The 19,783-nt window shown below is 38.0% G+C and overlaps 1 protein-coding gene across 1 annotated transcript; it reads left to right on the top strand.

Moving 5' to 3' along the window:
* The first annotated feature begins 202 nt into the window (after positions 1-202).
* Positions 203-19,558, top strand: LOC107555868 (myelin-associated glycoprotein-like). Its single transcript, XM_016238786.1, has 12 exons — positions 203-251; positions 406-759; positions 900-1,220; positions 1,307-1,498; positions 1,871-1,990; positions 2,291-2,554; positions 3,314-3,514; positions 3,815-4,078; positions 7,480-7,767; positions 10,437-10,506; positions 19,161-19,227; positions 19,310-19,558. Exons 1-12 carry the CDS (start codon positions 203-205, stop codon positions 19,556-19,558), a joined length of 2,439 nt encoding a protein of 812 aa, XP_016094272.1.
* The last annotated feature ends 225 nt before the right edge of the window (positions 19,559-19,783 follow it).

Here is a 19,783-nt window from a genome sequence, read left to right as displayed (position 1 = left end):
TTGGAACTGGGATTGTAACATGTATGTGTGTATTTATATATACAGTAGATATATATAATACACAAACAAATATTATATAAACAAGCTTTTATTTTGGTTGTGATTAATCGCGATGAATCAACCCGGCAGCCCTTTATACATACACAATTTATTTATTTATTCATTTGTTTGTATATTCTGCTGTAAGGTGGAGTGCATGTAAATGATGGAAACATTGGTGACGTTCCTCCTCACTGGATCTCTGATACAAGGTCTCATTCTTATGGATTATTCCTCTTTTTAACAAGCTGAATTATTATTATGAAAGCACTTACATGAGATTGAAGAGCAATAAGTGCTGCAGAAGTTTGTTCTGAATATCGACTTTGTATGATTACTTCTTTTGTCTGTTTGTGTTCATTTTAGGTGTTTTTTGTGGCTTCAGTATCAATCTGCCGCTGAGAGTAGAAGCTCTACATGGATCCTGTGTTTTCATACCCTGCACATTTGACATCGATCAACAGTTTAACGGTTACCTCACTGATCGTGCAAAGAGAATATGGTTTAAGGGTGTAACACCAGTGTTTGTCTCCAGCAGCCCCAACACTGGACTGTTAAAAGGAGAAATATTTGGCACTGCTACACAGAAAAACTGCACCACACGCTTCGATAATGTCAGTCAGAGTCATAATGGGTCATATTACTTCAGACTTGAAGATGATAAAGTGCGGTATAACTACAGAGAACCTACACACTCCCAAGTTCAAATTGCCGTCTTAGGTGAGTGTTATATTGATCATGCTGCTTCTAGAGTGTGACTCGACACAAATTAAAAAGAAATCTACTACTGAACAATATGTACCTTCATTTTTGGATATAATAATCCATATGATCTTGTAATATCTCTATGTGTGTTTCAGGATCTCCACCCAAACCCACACTGAGGGTCTTTAAGGATCAGCAGGAGGTGATGAAGATGGTGGAGGTGATGGAGGGAAGTTCAGTGAGTCTGCGCTGCTCTACTAAGATCTTCTGTCCGTCTCGTCCACCATCTCTCAGATGGAGCTCATCTCTCAATGAGAACGTCACAGAACAGCAGTATCAGAACCAAACTGAGCTCATCTCTGATCTGAACTTCACTGTTTCTCACCGTCATCATAGAGTCACTTTCACCTGCACTGCAACACACCAGCTACAGCAGCCGAGCACAACACAAGAGTCCCGGATGCTACTAGTTCAGTGTAAGACAGGAATTGAATCAATCTATGCTCAATGATCAACTATAATATTATAAAGTAATTGCCTGAATGATTTTCTCCTCCATCAGATGCTCCTAAAAACACATCGGTGAGGATAAATCCAGCTGGTTTAGTTCTAGAGGGTGGTTCAGTGACTCTGAGCTGCAGCAGTGATGCAAACCCAGCAGTGAACTACACCTGGTACAGAGACATTGAAAGACCTCTGAATCCAGTTCAGACCGGACCAAACCTGACCATCAATAATACAGACTCGACACACAGTGGACAATACTACTGTAGAGCTGAGAACACACACGGCACTCAGAGGACATCAGCGCTTCTGGACGTCCAGTGTGAGCATTAAGAGTCTTTACTGATACAAATATTCCAAATATTTAAGGTCACTCATTTTGCACAGTGTAGCATTACCAACCTTTATACTGTATATAGTAGATGTAAAATATGACTATGTATTGTGCCTGGCTACATTTTTTAGTTTGTTCTACCAGATGCTCCTAAAAACACATCGGTGAGGATAAATCCAGCTGGTTTAGTTCTAGAGGGCCGTTCAGTGACTCTGAGCTGCAGCAGTGATGCAAACCCAGCAGTGAACTACACCTGGTACAGAGACACTGAAAGACCTCTGAATCTAGTTCAGACCGGACCAAACCTGACCATCAACAACACCGATCCGACAGACAGCGGAAGATACTACTGTAGAGCGGAGAACAAACACGGCACACAGAAGACATCAGCGCTTCTGGACATCCAGTGTGAGTATTACGAGGCTTTAATAATTTATTCACAATCATTAATATATTAGACTTGAGATTTTAGACTTTATAAATGAAACACGAAATACAATAAATATATGTAATATTATATATAATTAAAACAGCAATAAGTGGGCAGCATACATGTGAACTCCTTCATTATTATTGGAAAAGCATGCTTTTTTCACTAAATGTTTCCCATACTTCCATTAGTTTTATTTTATTTACATTTATTTAAAAAAATTTATAAAATAATAATACCATATATATTGCGGGCTAAATCATTTTGTCTTTCATCAGATGCTCCTAAAAACACATCCGCACATGTAAATCCAGCTGGTTTAGTTCTAGAGGGTGGTTCAGTGACTCTGAGCTGCAGCAGTGATGCAAACCCAGCAGTGAACTACACCTGGTACAGAGACACGGAAAGACCTCTGAATCTAGTTCAGACCGGACCAAACCTGACCATCAATAATACAGACTCGACACACAGTGGACAATACTACTGTAGAGCTGAGAACACACACGGCACTCAGAACACATCAGTGCTGCTGGACGTCCAGTGTGAGTATTAAAAGTCGTAACTATGTATTTCCCATACTTCCATTAGTGTTATTTTATAGTTGCTGTCTTTACTACTAGTTTAAAAATCTGCAACATTCAGTGTGAGCACTTGTAAATCTGCCAAACGTCCAGATTGGATGCCCAGTGCAAGTACTTGGTAATCTGCTGAGCATCCTGTACGAGTATGTGGTAATATGTTAGACATAAAGTGTGTATGCTTTGTAATCTTCTAGACGTCCAGTGCGAGAACTTCTTAATCTGCTGAGAGTTCAGTGTGAGTATTTGGTAATCTTCTGGATGTCTAGTGGAAGTACTTGGTAATTGTCACGTATTCGGTCTGTGGTCTTCCGTCTGCTCTCCACCAGAGGTTGCCTTCTGATTACATTGACTCTCACACCACACAAACTGTTGCACATCACCCTGGACTACATTTCCCATGCTCCATTGCACTGATTGGACTCACCTGCAGCCAATCACACAAACACTATATAACAACCACTCAAATCCTTCTCTAATGGCCGAGTATTGTCTGCGTTTATCCCTCTCCTAGTGGTAGCACTTTACGGAGCCAGTAGCCTGTCTGAGTTTAGTCTAGTTCCTAGATCTAGTCCTAGTCCTGTTTCGTAATGTCTAGTTTTGCCTGATTGTTTGTTCCTGATAACCTGCCTGTCTTCGATTTCTCTCTCGTCTTGTTGTTTGGATTCTGTTCGCACCTCGCCTGGATGAATATCTGTCTGTGGATTTCTCGCCTGCGTTCAGTGACTCTGAGCTGCAGCAGTGATGCAAACCCAGCAGTGAACTACACCTGGTACAGAGACACTGAAAGACCTCTGAATCTAGTTCAGACCGGACCAAACCTGACCATCAACAACACCGATCCGACAGACAGCGGAAGATACTACTGTAGAGCGGAGAACAAACACGGCACACAGAAGACATCAGCGCTTCTGGACATCCAGTGTGAGTATTACGAGGCTTTAATAATTTATTCACAATCATTAATATATTAGACTTGAGATTTTAGACTTTATAAATGAAACACGAAATACAATAAATATATGTAATATTATATATAATTAAAACAGCAATAAGTGGGCAGCATACATGTGAACTCCTTCATTATTATTGGAAAAGCATGCTTTTTTCACTAAATGTTTCCCATACTTCCATTAGTTTTATTTTATTTACATTTATTTAAAAAAATTTATAAAATAATAATACCATATATATTGCGGGCTAAATCATTTTGTCTTTCATCAGATGCTCCTAAAAACACATCCGCACATGTAAATCCAGCTGGTTTAGTTCTAGAGGGTGGTTCAGTGACTCTGAGCTGCAGCAGTGATGCAAACCCAGCAGTGAACTACACCTGGTACAGAGACATTGAAAGACCTCTGAATCCAGTTCAGACCGGACCAAACCTGACCATCAATAATACAGACTCGACACACAGTGGACAATACTACTGTAGAGCTGAGAACACACACGGCACTCAGAACACATCAGTGCTGCTGGACGTCCAGTGTGAGTATTAAAAGTCGTAACTATGTATTTCCCATACTTCCATTAGTGTTATTTTATAGTTGCTGTCTTTACTACTAGTTTAAAAATCTGCAACATTCAGTGTGAGCACTTGTAAATCTGCCAAACGTCCAGATTGGATGCCCAGTGCAAGTACTTGGTAATCTGCTGAGCATCCTGTACGAGTATGTGGTAATATGTTAGACATAAAGTGTGTATGCTTTGTAATCTTCTAGACGTCCAGTGCGAGAACTTCTTAATCTGCTGAGAGTTCAGTGTGAGTATTTGGTAATCTTCTGGATGTCTAGTGGAAGTACTTGGTAATTGTCACGTATTCGGTCTGTGGTCTTCCGTCTGCTCTCCACCAGAGGTTGCCTTCTGATTACATTGACTCTCACACCACACAAACTGTTGCACATCACCCTGGACTACATTTCCCATGCTCCATTGCACTGATTGGACTCACCTGCAGCCAATCACACAAACACTATATAACAACCACTCAAATCCTTCTCTAATGGCCGAGTATTGTCTGCGTTTATCCCTCTCCTAGTGGTAGCACTTTACGGAGCCAGTAGCCTGTCTGAGTTTAGTCTAGTTCCTAGATCTAGTCCTAGTCCTGTTTCGTAATGTCTAGTTTTGCCTGATTGTTTGTTCCTGATAACCTGCCTGTCTTCGATTTCTCTCTCGTCTTGTTGTTTGGATTCTGTTCGCACCTCGCCTGGATGAATATCTGTCTGTGGATTTCTCGCCTGCCTCATCCTTTGGATTATGTTCGCCGTTGATCGACCTACGCCTGTTTATTGGATCACTCTTCTGTCTTGTCCTCTAAATACCTGTTTGCCATTGTACGACCCTTGCCTGTTTTGAATATGTTTAAGAATAAAACTTTGCAGATGGATCCGCACGTCTCTCGTCTCAGTCGCCCCATTGCAGTAATATACTGAGAGACCAGTTTGAATAGTTGGTAATCTTCTGTACGTCTAGTGTGAATACTTGGTAACTTGCTTGGTGTCTAGTGCGAGAATTTGGTAATCTACTGAGACTCCAGTTTGAATACTTGGTAATCTGCTGTACGTCTAGTTCGAATACTTCGTAATCTTTGTAATCAAAAACTGCCTTTTTTAATTATTTTGTACTGTTCTCGGAGGTCCCCTTATATCGTTATCAAGAATTTTACATAAAAAAAATCATAATTTAGAAGTAATAGGCTATTTCAGAAGATCATATCAGATCAGAATGAGCTTTATTGCCAGGTATGCTGCAAACTTCAGAAGCTTGACAGAGGGGTCTTTAGATGTGCAGTCTTTGGTGTGGACTTTTTTTCTGTCCTGTTTTTGACCCCCCTCTGTTTGAATAGGTGTGGCAGATTGTAGACTCGGAAGTAAACGCCCACTGCTATGATTGGCTAATAGTTGTGCATGTTTAACAGCCTACATCCTTCACAGATGGATGTTGCAGTGATTTAGATTTAAAACGCATAAATACTCATATCAAACTATTTGTAATAAAGCAATAGTGACCACATATTAAAAGCTTACTCACACTTGTGTGATCGTGCATCGAATTGAGCCTTGTTTGTAAATGAATCCACTGTAAAATAAAGTGAACAAAGGATGAAGTTCTTGCTGATGCTGTCTTGATCTTCATTAAAATTAAAGTGAATCCACTCTTTCCCTATGTTGAGATCAGAAGGCAATGCAAAGACTTTTTCCAAAACTTGGCACCGGACAGTGTCTTGTTGTCTCCAGAGCCATCTTTATCGTTTGGTTTCTGCATAGACCTGCGTATGCCGCCCTCGTTATTTATACTATGTGTGAGAATCGGTGGGGAGGGTTAAACAGGCAGTGCTGTAGAAGCAGGCGTTGATCTTCTGCAGAGGCGGTGTTTAGCCACACTATTACATCATAAAGTGGCACATTTCACAACCTGTTGTTTTGGCAGATTGGATTCAATACAAGATGATTTTAGACTAACAAGTACGTTTTGAGTTCCGAAACTTACAGAATGTTTTTATACGACTTCTTATATGTCAAAAGAACAATGGAATTTTGATTTCTCATTTCATGACCCCTTTAAACCTTTACACACAGCTAGCATGAAGTAAACAGGTAATAGGTCAAATACAGACATGTGGTGTTTTGTTCTTCAACACGTTGCCTGCATCTGAAACTTTTTACAACGGTGAGGTTTAAACCTGCAGCCTTTCAAATCTTGAACTGTAAACCACACATTCTACATCACACATCTTTTTTCCCCCTCAGATGCCCCAAAAAACACATCATTGTCAGCGTTTCCTTCCAGCTCAGTGAGGGAGGGCAAACCAGTGACTCTGAGCTGCAGCACTGATGCAAACCCAGCAGAGCTCAACTACACCTGGTACAGAGAAACCGAATCTCAATTTGAGCTCCTCCAGACTGGATATAATCACACCTACATTGTGACAAACCCTACACAGGGCGCATGGTATGGCTGTAATGCTCAAAACCAGCATGGCCAATGCAACACAACAATTCAACTTGATGTTCAGTGTGAGTACAAAGTACAATAACTGCAGTAATTACAGCAAACACATAACTCTAGACGGCACTGCAATTGAATGCAAAGTGCATGGTTTATGGTGAAATTGAATGCAAATTGACATGAAAAAGTTGCAATTTTACTATAAAAGCATACAAGAAACACTTTCAAACAGTCAGAATATGACTTTCAACACTGAAAAGACTACTAAAGAGTTGTAAAACCCACAAAAGCATGTTTAAATTACTTAAACTTTACATGTAATTAAAGATGATGACAATTTTATTATATAAACTACACTACAGCATGCTATATGGTGTAATATCTTACATGGTGTGTGCATCACTGAGTATGGTGACAATGGTAAACTGGTTAAAGGTGATTGACTATACAGTCAGCTGTGCATCAAAGCCGTGAAATGGGCATTTACAGAAAATACATACGAGAAGACGGTAGGAGATTTGGAGAGTAAACACTCATGTTACAAAGCAACATGTAAAAATTATGCTACAGCATTTTGTAATGCAAGGTTTCAATAAAACCTTTGTGAAACTGCACTTAAACAAGTGAAACTACAAGAATCTGTCAGCAGCCCTTCTATAATGCCAATACAGTGATCAAACACTGGGGTACGAATCTAAATGATTAAATGATTAGACCGAAACTGTGTAGGATCTCAGAAGAATAAAACTGTTCAATATTCTGAGATCCTACACAGTTATCATCTACAATGTAAAAAAAGAAACAATCTGTGATGTTCATGGATAAAAAAAGGTCGCAGTTGCCAAAACTTTACAATAAAAATACAGTATAAACATTTGTCTTTTACACTGTAGAGACCATCGAGATCTTCTTTATCCTAACAATCATATTCTCTATTTCAGTTGCGCCCAACATCTCCAGCTCGTGTAGCCGAAACAGCGTAATGGCGTGTGTCTGTGAGGCTCATGGGAATCCCTGCCCTACACTAGAGTGGCGTCTGTCTGGACATGTGCTCGCTAACTCTACAGAACCCTCCATCAGTGAGGAGACGTTAGGAAGCACAGGAGTGAAGAGCATCCTGACCATCCATCAGTCCCTCACGGACACGGACATCCTGCAGTGTTTCAGCGCAAACATTTACGGCAGCGCAAGTCAACAGTTTCAGGCCATCCCACCGCCACAAAAGACAAGTGAGAAACACAAAACAACAGCTTTATCTGATTGACAAGATCACAAATGATATCTTTACCCTTGTGAAAAAGAAGTGTGATTAATTGTATTGAATGTCAATTTGTAGTGTACTTAATATATTAAAAGTATATTTTTAAAACACTACTTGCAAATAATGTATTATGTACATGTACATGTACACTTACATTACTATGTTTTAGAGACTTAAGTACACTTAAAATGTGCAGTTACATTTATAATGTCAATACTTGATTATAATTTTAACTGTAGTGTTACTCAATACATGGTTATTATAGGTTATAGGTTATTATATGTTATGTAACCCTCATTCCCTGAAGGAGGGAACAGAGACGTTACATCGGCACTGATGTTAGGGGTCTCAGTTGGGAGCCCCAATCACCTCTGACCATTACAAGAAACGGCCAATGACTATTGCCACATATAATTTGCTTGCCAAGCCACTCTCCATATATATACACGGGTATATAAGGTTTGTGCTGAGGAACTAAGAAAGCATCCTGGCATTCAGCACAGTTCAAGGTTGTGGCATGAGGGACATAACTTTTCCGTTACGAAATTGATGCTGCAGGTGCTGGCAAGCAAGCGTGCTAAGACAGATGCATCTGGATCCGTAACCCGCCCAATGCCCAGTACCAGATAGAAATCATAAAGTAAACATTGGGGGTGTAGAGTCACACACAGATAGGAATGTTAGAATTCATATGACTGATTCCAGCATAGACTAAAATACAGAAATGACCCCATTACCTCAGAGAGACATAAGACTTGACAGAGAGATCTGTCAAGAGAAAGATATGAGTTTACCAAATGGAAACCGTACTGTGGAAACTACATACAGGACACATTCCATGGGCACCTGGTCCGGTGCAAGGGGTAACAAAGGCATATAACACAAGTACCTTACAAAACATTTCAAACTTTAATTAATTTTTTATTTTGATGATTAGAGCTTACAGCTCATGAAAGTCAAAAATCCAGTATCTCAAAATATTAGAATATTTACATTTGTGTTTCATTAAATGACCATCCCTAAACTATACATTCCGGGTATCTCTTGTTCTTTGAAACCACAATAATGGGGAAGACTGCTGACTTGGCAATGGTCCAGAAGACAATCACTGACACCCCTCCACAAAGAGGGTAAGTCACAGAAGGGCATTACTGAAAGGGCTGGCTGTTCACAGAGTGCTGTATCAAAGCATATTAAATGCAAAGTTGACTGGAGGGAAGACATTGGGTAGGAAAAGGTGCACAAGCAACAGGGATGACCGCAAGCTTGAGATTACTGACAAGCAAAGCAGATTCAAACACTTGGGAGAGCCTCACAAGGAGTGGACTGAAGCTGGAGTCAGTGCATCAAGACTCACCACGCTCACTTCTGAAACAAAAACAATAAGAAGATAAAAGCGCACATATCCACCAACCAGAGGAATGGCACCTCAAGCAAGACCCCGAACCAGTCCTCCCGCAAATTACCTGCTCAAACCCAGCACACGGGAGGAAACTGGCTCAACCCGGAGATTATAGAATTTACGTTTATTCATTTAGCAGACACTTTTATCCAAAGCAACTTACAATTGAGGAATACAATAAGCGATTCATCATCTCTCTGGGGCAAGGGGCCTAGGTGTTACCTGCCCCAGAAAAAAAGCAGCCCCTTCCATCCCTGGGTCACCTGTCTCAGGGACGTTTTGCTGTCTTCTTAGAGGACTTAGTGATCAAATGGAGCCCGAACAGAGACTTTTGCCAAGACACTAAAGTCTGTAATCACACATCTAAGGTCTCAACATGAACGCAAACATTTCTCATTTTTGATTGATCTTAGGAAATATTCTAATATTTTGAGATACTAGATTTTTGACTTTCATGAGCTGTAAGCGCTAATCATCAAAATTAAAACAAAAAAAAATTGAAATGTTTTAATTTACATGTAACGAATCTAGAATATATGAATGTTTCAATTTTTGAAATACGTAAAAAATAAAAATAAAAAAAAACTTTCAGGATATTCCAGTTTTTTTGAGATGCACCGATATACTGGAAGAAGATAAAAGCGCACATATCCACCAACCAGAGGAATGGCACCTCAAGCAAGACCCCGAACCAGTCCTCCCGCAAATTACCTGCTCAAACCCAGCACACGGGAGGAAACTGGCTCAACCCGGAGATTATAGAATTTACATTTATTCATTTAGCAGACACTTTTATCCAAAGCAACTTACAATTGAGGAATACAATAAGCGATTCATCATCTCTCTGGGGCAAGGGGCCTAGGTGTTACCTGAACAGGTGTTTTTGCCCCAGAAAAAAAGCAGCCCCTTCCATCCCTGGGTCACCTGTCTCAGGGACGTTTTGCTGTCTTCTTAGAGGACTTAGTGATCAAATGGAGCCCGAACAGAGACTTTTGCCAAGACACTAAAGTCTGTAATCACACATCTAAGGTCTCAACATGAACTCAAACATTTCTCATATGCACATTAATTTTATAGCTCTGTATTTTCTACTAGGACAACTGTTTTGGGTCTATTTTTATTCCTCCTGAGAAACATCTAAAATAGTTTAATGGTTTTAATGAGATCTCCTGAACTATGAAAGACCAACCTCTGAGCAATAAAGCACTGCTTTCCAGGTTTCCATTATCCATCAGTGCTGCTCGGAGCTGCTGTCGGTGTGTTACTGATGATGATTGTGTGCATCGTGATGCTCTGCTGTGAACGGTGGGTACAAATGCCCTTTGAGGAATAAGAAAACGTGTTTATACTATATAAATATTCTATACATACACAGGTATAAAAAAACACTAGCTTTCTATTTTCTCTATTCTATCTACTTGTTTTTCTTTGTGTGTGTGTGTATATATTTATATACATACACAGCACACGGGAGGAAACTGGCTCAACCCGGAGATTATAGAATTTACATTTATTCATTTAGCAGACACTTTTATCCAAAGCAACTTACAATTGAGGAATACAATAAGCGATTCATCATCTCTCTGGGGCAAGGGGCCTAGGTGTTACCTGAACAGGTGTTTTTGCCCCAGAAAAAAAGCAGCCCCTTCCATCCCTGGGTCACCTGTCTCAGGGACGTTTTGCTGTCTTCTTAGAGGACTTAGTGATCAAATGGAGCCCGAACAGAGACTTTTGCCAAGACACTAAAGTCTGTAATCACACATCTAAGGTCTCAACATGAACTCAAACATTTCCATTAGGCTAACCGAGACTTGTCATTTGCACTTACATATTGTTGCTCTTTTGTTAATTTTGATTGCTTCTATTGTCCTCATTTGGAAGTCGCTTTGGATAAAAACGTCTGCTAAATGACTAAATGTTATATATACACATATACACACACGATACATGTTTTACTTATGTTACACAGATTCCTTTTCAGCTATTATGGTAAATGTTTTCAAAAGTATACAGCTTCAAGCAGGGTTATTATATTAAAAACTAAAACAATAAAAGAAAAAAAAACTTTGTTAGTTGAAATAAAAGATTGACTGAAATAAAACACTAGGACAACTGTTTTGGGTCTATTTTTATTCCTCCTGAGAAACATCTAAAATAGTTTAATGGTTTTAATGAGATCTCCTGAACTATGAAAGACCAACCTCTGAGCAATAAAGCACTGCTTTCCAGGTTTCCATTATCCATCAGTGCTGCTCGGAGCTGCTGTCGGGGTGTTACTGATGATGATTGTGTGCATCGTGATGCTCTGCTGTGAACGGTGGGTACAAATGCCCTTTGAGGAATAAGAAAACGTGTTTATACTATATAAATATTCTATACATACACAGGTGTAAAAAAACACTAGCTTTCTATTTTCTCAATTTTTTCTATTCTATCTATTTGTTTTTCTTTGTGTGTGTGTGTATATATATTTATATACATACATAAAACCTTGCTATGTGTACTGCGTTAGGCTAACCGAGACTTGTCATTTGCACTTACATATTGTTGCTCTTTTGTTAATTTTGATTGCTTCTATTGTCCTCATTTGTAAGTCGCTTTGGATAAAAACGTCTGCTAAATGACTAAATGTTATATATATACACACACACGATACGTTTTACTTATGTTACACAGATTCCTTTTCAGCTATTATGGTACATGTTTTCAAAAGTATACAGCTTCAAGCAGGGTTATTATATTAAAAACTAAAAAAATAAAAGAAAAAAACTTTGTTAGTTGAAATAAAAGATTGACTGAAATAAAACACATAAATGAATTAATAAATAATAAAGTACCTAAAATTAAAATAAACCAAAATTTATTTTTAAAAATGAAAAAAAAAAAAGAAACTTTAACTGAAAGTAAAGCAAAAACAGAAACGATAAAATTTTAAGTTTTTGTAATTGTGTGCTATTGTAATTTGTTTTCTTTTTAATATGTCTATATAGTTTATTAATTTTCCAGTTTTAGTTATTTTAGTACATTAAGTTAAAATTAAAATAAGGGTTTTGTTTTTTTTATGGTTTTGTTGTTCTGATGAGACTTTACCTGGTTTTTGCTTCATCACAAGGATTTGTCATTCTGACTGAGATAATGTATAAGCATTAATGTTTTAATGATCTGAAAACATGTTTTTTTTTTTTTTCAGAAAAAGGAAAGAAAAACCTTCACAAACCAGACAAGACGACACATCTGGACTCACTCTGACTCAAACAGTGAGTAATTCATTCTAAAAGACATTAAAGACAGCAAAATGAGTAGAGAAGATCTGCTGAACAACTGTCTCTTCTCCATCAGGCCGTTGCTCTGGATAATGACGGTCAGTTTGTTTATGCCAATAACGGCATGCTGTCATCCACTGCACCGAGTGCAACTGAATCTCTTCATTATTCCTCCAGCGACTTCACAAACACTGAACCACCGTCAGGAGAGATCAGGGGCATCGCCTCGTGGATAGGATAGTTCAGCCAAAATTGAAAATTTGCTGTTAATTTACCCACTCTTAGGCCATTCAAGATGTAGGGGACTTCTTTTCTTCAGTAGAACAGTAAAAAAAAAAAGATTTTTCTGAAATCATGGTCCTTGGTAATTCATAAAATGCAAGTCAGTGGCTACAGTCACTTTGAGAGTCAAAAATATCTGTGACTCCTGGTGATATATTGAGGTCTTTTCAAGTGAAACGATCAGTGTGCAAGAAACTGAACATTTACAACATTAATACCTATAATACAGTCCTGCTTAATTTATTATGCATTTTATTACACCAATGTCTTTTATTTCAGATTCAAATATTACTATTTCTACTTTTATTCTTCATTAAATCTTTAATTATCAAGTGTATTTTAAGACATGTACTTTAGCTTAATTAAAATGTCTCTGCAAAAGGAATAGGCTACAATTGCTAATAATAATAATTTAATAAGTCCAAATAATTTATAAACTAAAATAATTTAAACTGAAGCTGATATGAAAGCAGGCATGAGGAACTCCCAGTCTGATACGTCTGGAAGAAAAATACCTTATTTAAATGTTTGATTAAATTACTTGCAGATTGTGTCGCTTCCAATTTCACACCCAGAGTCATCAGGCTTGCTTCACAAAACTCTGTCTTTGCTAGAGAACAAAAGAGATGACATTGGACTGTCTGTATCGTTTAGGAAAGAGTTTAAGGAAAGAATTGAGCATAACGCATAAATCTCGCAAATAAATAATTTAGCTTTTGAAATTCAAATGGAAAAAATATGGGTAAAATATCACTTTTTTTCAAGATTTTTGCCCAAGGATTCAAGTCTGCATGAAATGATAAATCAATTAAATTCTGAATTTTTGTTTTATATTTTATTTTAAATGTTATTCTGGACAACAAATTTGACTTTTGAACTTGTAATTTAAAAAAAAAAAAATTACCATTATGCAACTCTGCAAACAATATTATATAGAACCAGGCATTGAATGAGCAAGTTTGTTATAAATGCTGTATGTCCTCCTTTGTAAAAGGCTTTCTATGAATAATATTCAGCATTTATGAATAAAGAATTTGTCACTCAGAATATAAAGTTGACAATCATGGATGTTCAACATTTATGAATAAAGTATTCGACATTCAGAATTATATGTCAAAGAACTTGACATTCAGAATTGTAAAGTTTACAAAATTGTGGATAAGCATGTATGAATAACGAATTTGATATTCAGAATTCTAATGTTTACGAAATTGTGGAAGTTGGAATTTACAAATAAAGTTCCCATTACAATAATAAAAAAAAAAACGCTTTTCAAAATATATGGTCTTATTAAAATAACTATTACTATTTGCAAGCACATAACACATCACTTTGGTGCCCTCTGGTGGTGAGTGTTACTCATCGTAATCATAGGAACTGATGTGCAGTTTCCATCCACTCCACTAGGTGGCAGAACCGGCTTCAGTTTCAGCCTGAGACTTTCAGATCATTGACAACATGCCAACACATGCAGACTAGGGAGGCCCTTATTTTTGAACTTTCAAAATCTTCTGCCGTCACCCTCCCAGTCAACTCTCCTTAATGAGAAATGGAAACAAACCAAATTTTGCTGAGATTGGACTACGTTTAGGTGTGCTTAAAGTTGAAATTCTTCATATAGTCTTAAAGACAATAACAGCACGTAATTAATAATTATACAAAACCATTAGTAAACTGTGGATTGTTTTAAAAACGAGAACACAGATAAAATGTTAAAATGACATTGGCGCCCATAGCCTTGTAGACAGTGCAGGTGTCCCGTGTTCGAGTCCCAGCTCGCGGACATAGGAACGAACACTCAGAATGAAGTTAAGAGTGTTCTGCCATTGTCGTGACATGTTGCCAAGCATGGTAACTCATACTCAGAATTTGTGCTCTGCATTTAACCCATCAAAGTGCACACATACAGCAGTGAGTAGTGAACAACTCGCACAAACTGTGTACACACACCTGGAGCGGTGGGCAGCCAGTTTGGGGTCCGGTGTCTTGCTCAAGGGCACCTCAGTCGTGGTATTGAGGGTGGAAGAGAGCACTGGTCATTCACTGCCCCTACCTACAATCCCTGCTGGTACTGAGACTCGAACCCATGACCTTCAGGTTACAAGTCTGACTCTCGAACCATCAGCTCTTGAAGTACCTGCTGATAAAAAGATACATTCTTTGAGCACACTCTAAATGACAAATTATCTGGATGGAATTTTGCATACATTACTAACTTCGTGTAGTAACCAATAAGGGGGTGAGAGGTTAACGTTTCTTAAAAAATTAAAAACAAGTACCCCCCAATAAGGGCCACCCTAAATGCAGACAGTTTCAGTACAGATACTGGAGATGACAACTCTGTGAAAGACTCTTAATGTACAAAACAGCACATATTCCCATAAAAAAAAAGCCATAGTTTGTTGAAGTTTTTTTTTTTTTTTTAATTTGTCCTTGTTCTAACCATATCTGAAATGTAGGCTACTAGCACTTCTGGTGTTTATAGTCTCTATGATGAATCGGTCAAATTAATAAATGTATACGGTATTACTGTAAAGGAGTTTAGGGTTTAGGGAATGTCTGGCTTGAGTCCAGCAGGGGTGTCTACAAGAACACAGAGTCCAGTAATACAATGCCATATGACCGCTTTATTTATCCACCAAAGGCAGCAGAGCACAGAGGAGCAGGGTATGTGCGTGTGTGTGGTCTCTAACACAAGAACAAAAATACAACAGATTAAATCAAATGAACCATACTACGGTTACAAAGTCAGCGATACACAATATAAACAAAAGAAACAAACTTACATTGCTCAGGTATACACACACACCACACGAGTCTCTCTCTACTGGGCATCAGCACAAGCATTTATAAATCAGGACCCATTAGTACATGGCTGCAGTGATTGGCTAATTAACAGAGGACATATACAGACCAATGGGCAGCTAATTAAGGAAAAACCAGGACTAAACAAATGAAGTTGAAGCATATTAGAAGAGCAAACAGAAAGAATGTACAATGACAAGTAAACTTCAATACATTGACAAAAAGAAATAATCTTTGATACAATTAAATTTACTATACAGGCCTAAGTATATAGCTGTAGAAGTGAGAAGCTCGTATTGTTGCGTTCACATACACAGATGCCTTACATACAGACAGCAGTATTTTGCTGAAACCTCTTCTGCTTTTCCGCTTCTGTCAGTATCTTGGGCAAGAAAACATGCTTGCAGACTATTTAGTCCTCAATGTCCCACATTCCTTATTTGAGATAAACTGTAAAACAGAATTCAGAACGTGAGAAGTGTTACTGCAAAACAGTGTTGATAATATCTGAAATAAATAAAATAAGAAATGCAAAAGATGAGAAGAAAAGAAATGCATGTTTGCTGTACATTGTGTTCTTGGATTGCATTTATGTGATTCAATACATATTTCTGAACTGGTGCTGGCCAAATGGGTGTCTTAAGCAGAATTGTATTGTTGTGCCCCCTCCCTCAAATATTATGGAAGTAAAAAAAAAAACACCTATAGGGGTCAAAATAGAACTTTAATAACATATAAAAGTAAATAAAAAAATAAATTGTAATTCAGTTGTATTATTTATAAATTACAGTTGTAACTCTAGACAGTTACCTATGGCTATGATTTTATTAATACAGTTGTCTGATTGATTTTATTGTCTTGAGCATTCAGAAATCACACAAAAGAAAATTAAGCAGTTTTACTACGATAAAACCATGGTTAATATTTGTAAGGGTTGTGATGTCCACATGTTTTTGTTGAAGAAATTATAGAGGCTGTAGCATTTCTATTGCAAAGGCCAAAAAGGATTTAAGTGTATATTTGAATGAAATGTTTGGTCAATATTAAAGGGTTAGTTCACCCAAAAATTAAAATTCTGTCATTAATTACTCTCCCTCATGTCGTTTCAAACCCGTAAGACCTTCGTTCATCTTCGGAACACAAATTAAGATATTTTTGATGGAATCTGAGAGCTGTCTGACCCTCCCATAGACAGCAACACAACTGAAAAGTCCAGAGACGTAGCAAGGAGATCGGTCAAATAATCCATGTGACATCAGTGGTTCATCAATTCAATTATACGAAGCAATGAGAATACTTTTTGAGCGCAAAAGAAAAAAAAAAAAACGACTTTGTTCAACAATTCGTCTCCTCCGCGTCACCCTGTGGCGCCATTTTAGAGAATATCAGCTGGATGTAAACAGCGTATGCTGTTCTGTGTCAGCTGCGTCACACGGATACGCTGTTTTCGTTCAGATCAAATCACAGCAACGTAGGAAACAGATCCGGCGTGACACAGCTGACACAGAACAGCATACGCTGTTTACGTCCAGCTGATACTCTCCAAAATGGCGCCACAGGGTGATGCGGAGGAGACAAATTGTTGAATAAAGTGTAACTTTTATTATTTAGCCGTTATTAAGCGTAACTTACTCTGCGTATAGGGAGTGGCGGTACTGTTCCTGAATATTGAGAATTATCATCAACATAAACATTGAACACTGGATCTCACAAGACAAAAGAAATGTGTTGAATATTCAGAAAGCTTAATACTGATAGATTTCTCAGTCAGGCTACTGTCACTAAAGTTCTGACTAAAGGAGAAGTGGTGAATCTCTAATACGGGTTAAACTGTGCCATTTTCACACACAGTTCTCCCTTCATTCAGTGTAGAAGCATCAGCTTGAGCTCTGAGAGGATTTCTGTCGTCTTCAACTCTCTTCTCTGGTAAGTCATTTACACACAATCCAGTAAAACTTACACTTACTCCTGTAGTTTTGAGATTCTGAAACGTCAAGGTTTGAAACATGTTCAAGATGTCCTGTTTTTTAAATCTGTAGTATTGTTCTGTATTCTCATGTAAAAATCTAGAAAAAAAATCTAAAATGTTAATCTAGAAATGTAGAAATAAAGAGCTTAGATACCAACAAAATAGCTATAAATTCAGACCCAATACGTTATTATTTTTTTCATTCTATCAATAAACATTTGCCATCGCACACCTGTGTGTAAGATAAACAAACAAAAACAGGTCCAACATTTTTGCTTTTTTCATTCTATAAAAAATGTCTTCATTTGTTTGTATATTCTGCTGTAAGGTGGAGTGCATGTAAATGATGGAAACATCAACTATAATATCATAAAGTAATTGCCTGAATGATTTTCTCCTCCATCAGATGCTCCTAAAAACACATCGGTGAGGATAAATCCAGCTGGTTTAGTTCTAGAGGGTGGTTCAGTGACTCTGAGCTGCAGCAGTGATGCAAACCCAGCAGTGAACTACACCTGGTACAGAGACATTGAAAGACCTCTGAATCCAGTTCAGACCGGACCAAACCTGACCATCAATAATACAGACTCGACACACAGTGGACAATACTACTGTAGAGCTGAGAACAAACACGGCACTCAGAACACATCAGTGCTGCTCGACGTCCAGTGTGAGTATTAAAAGTCTTTATTTTCTCCCAACATCAGAGCCACTGAGGACGTAGTGGATTAGTTTTGTTTTTGATGGTAATGCATCAACGAATACACAAAAAACAGAAGGGAGCCCAGGGTGAGCAATAGCTCATTATCATTTAAAGAGACATGCACCAAAATGGATCGTTGTGAACAGAGTTGTTTTTGACAAGGTAAAAAGGTTTTTCTTTTTGCTCAAAGAAACTTTTGAGGAACTTTAACAAAAGTATGTTGCTGACATTTATTGAAGACCCTAAAGAATCATACCAACTTGTGGAAAATGGGCATCCGATGACCCCTTTAAGAGTCTTAATTGATTGCTAATATATATATTACCCATACTTCCATTAGTGTTATTTTATAGTTGATGTCTTTAATATTCTTTTTTTTTTTAAATCTGAGAAAAAAAAGTAATTACTCTTGTGGACGTCCAGTGCAAGTAATTTGTAATCAGCTGAAAGTCCAGTGCAAGTACATGGTAATCTGCTGGGCATCCAGTATGAGCGCTTGGTAATCTTGTGGACATTCAGTCTGAAACTTGTCAAATATAAAGGTTTACTTTAAACCTACAGCCTTTCAAATCTTGAACTGTAAACCACACATTCTACATCACACTTCTTTTTTTCTTCAGATGCCCCAAAAAACACATTTCAGTGAGGGAGGGCAAACCAGTGACTGTACAAAGTACAAAGACAGAACTCAAATTAGTTTAATCTGATAACCTTAATCTGATCCCAGATAACATAAATACTGTGAACATAGTACAATAACTGCAGCAAACACATAACGATGCTCTAGACTGCATTGCATTTGAATGGAAAGTGCATTGTTTATGGTGAAAATAAATGCAAATTGACATGAAAAAGTTGCAATTTTACCATAAAAGCATGCAAGAAAAGCATAATTTCAGACAGTCAAAATATGATTTTCAGGACAGATGTTTTTCAGAAAAAGGAAAGAAAAACCTTTAGAAACCAGACAAGATGACACATCTGGACTCATTCTGACTCAAGCAGTGAGTAATTCATTCTAAAAGACATTAAAGACAGTCGTTCAGCAGATCTTCTCCACTCATTTTGCTGTCTCTTCTCCATCAGGCCATTGCTCTGGATAATGACGGTCAGTTTGTTTATGCCAATAACGGCATGCTGTCATCCACTGCACCGAGTGCAACTGAATCTCTTCATTATTCCTCCATCGACTTCATAAACGCTGAACCACCACCAGGGGAGATCAGGGGCATCGCCTCACTGACCAGTGAATACGCTGCGGTCCAACACCGTCCTGCAGGAGACGCAGACGCAGAGAACAACACCTCAACATCTGAGACAGAGCCCAAAAAATAAGACATGACAGCAGAGATCACAGACACATCAGAAGACGTGATTTATGAAAACACGAGCCATCACTACAGACAGAAGGAACCGCTGGTCAGATGATGCTGAAAAACACGACTGAACCAAAACCTTTGAATCTTTGAGCACCAGAGGGATTTTTAGAGCGATTTAAGGAATCTTTCATCCAAAAATTACAATTACAAACCTATAAAGCTTTTTTAGGATAGTTCATTC

The sequence above is a fragment of the Sinocyclocheilus grahami genome, unplaced genomic scaffold, assembly GCF_001515645.1.
Source record: "Sinocyclocheilus grahami isolate Dianchi unplaced genomic scaffold, SAMN03320097.WGS_v1.1 scaffold548.1, whole genome shotgun sequence".
Lineage (NCBI taxonomy): Eukaryota > Metazoa > Chordata > Actinopteri > Cypriniformes > Cyprinidae > Sinocyclocheilus > Sinocyclocheilus grahami.
This window is presented reverse-complemented; position numbering and strand designations above follow the sequence as displayed.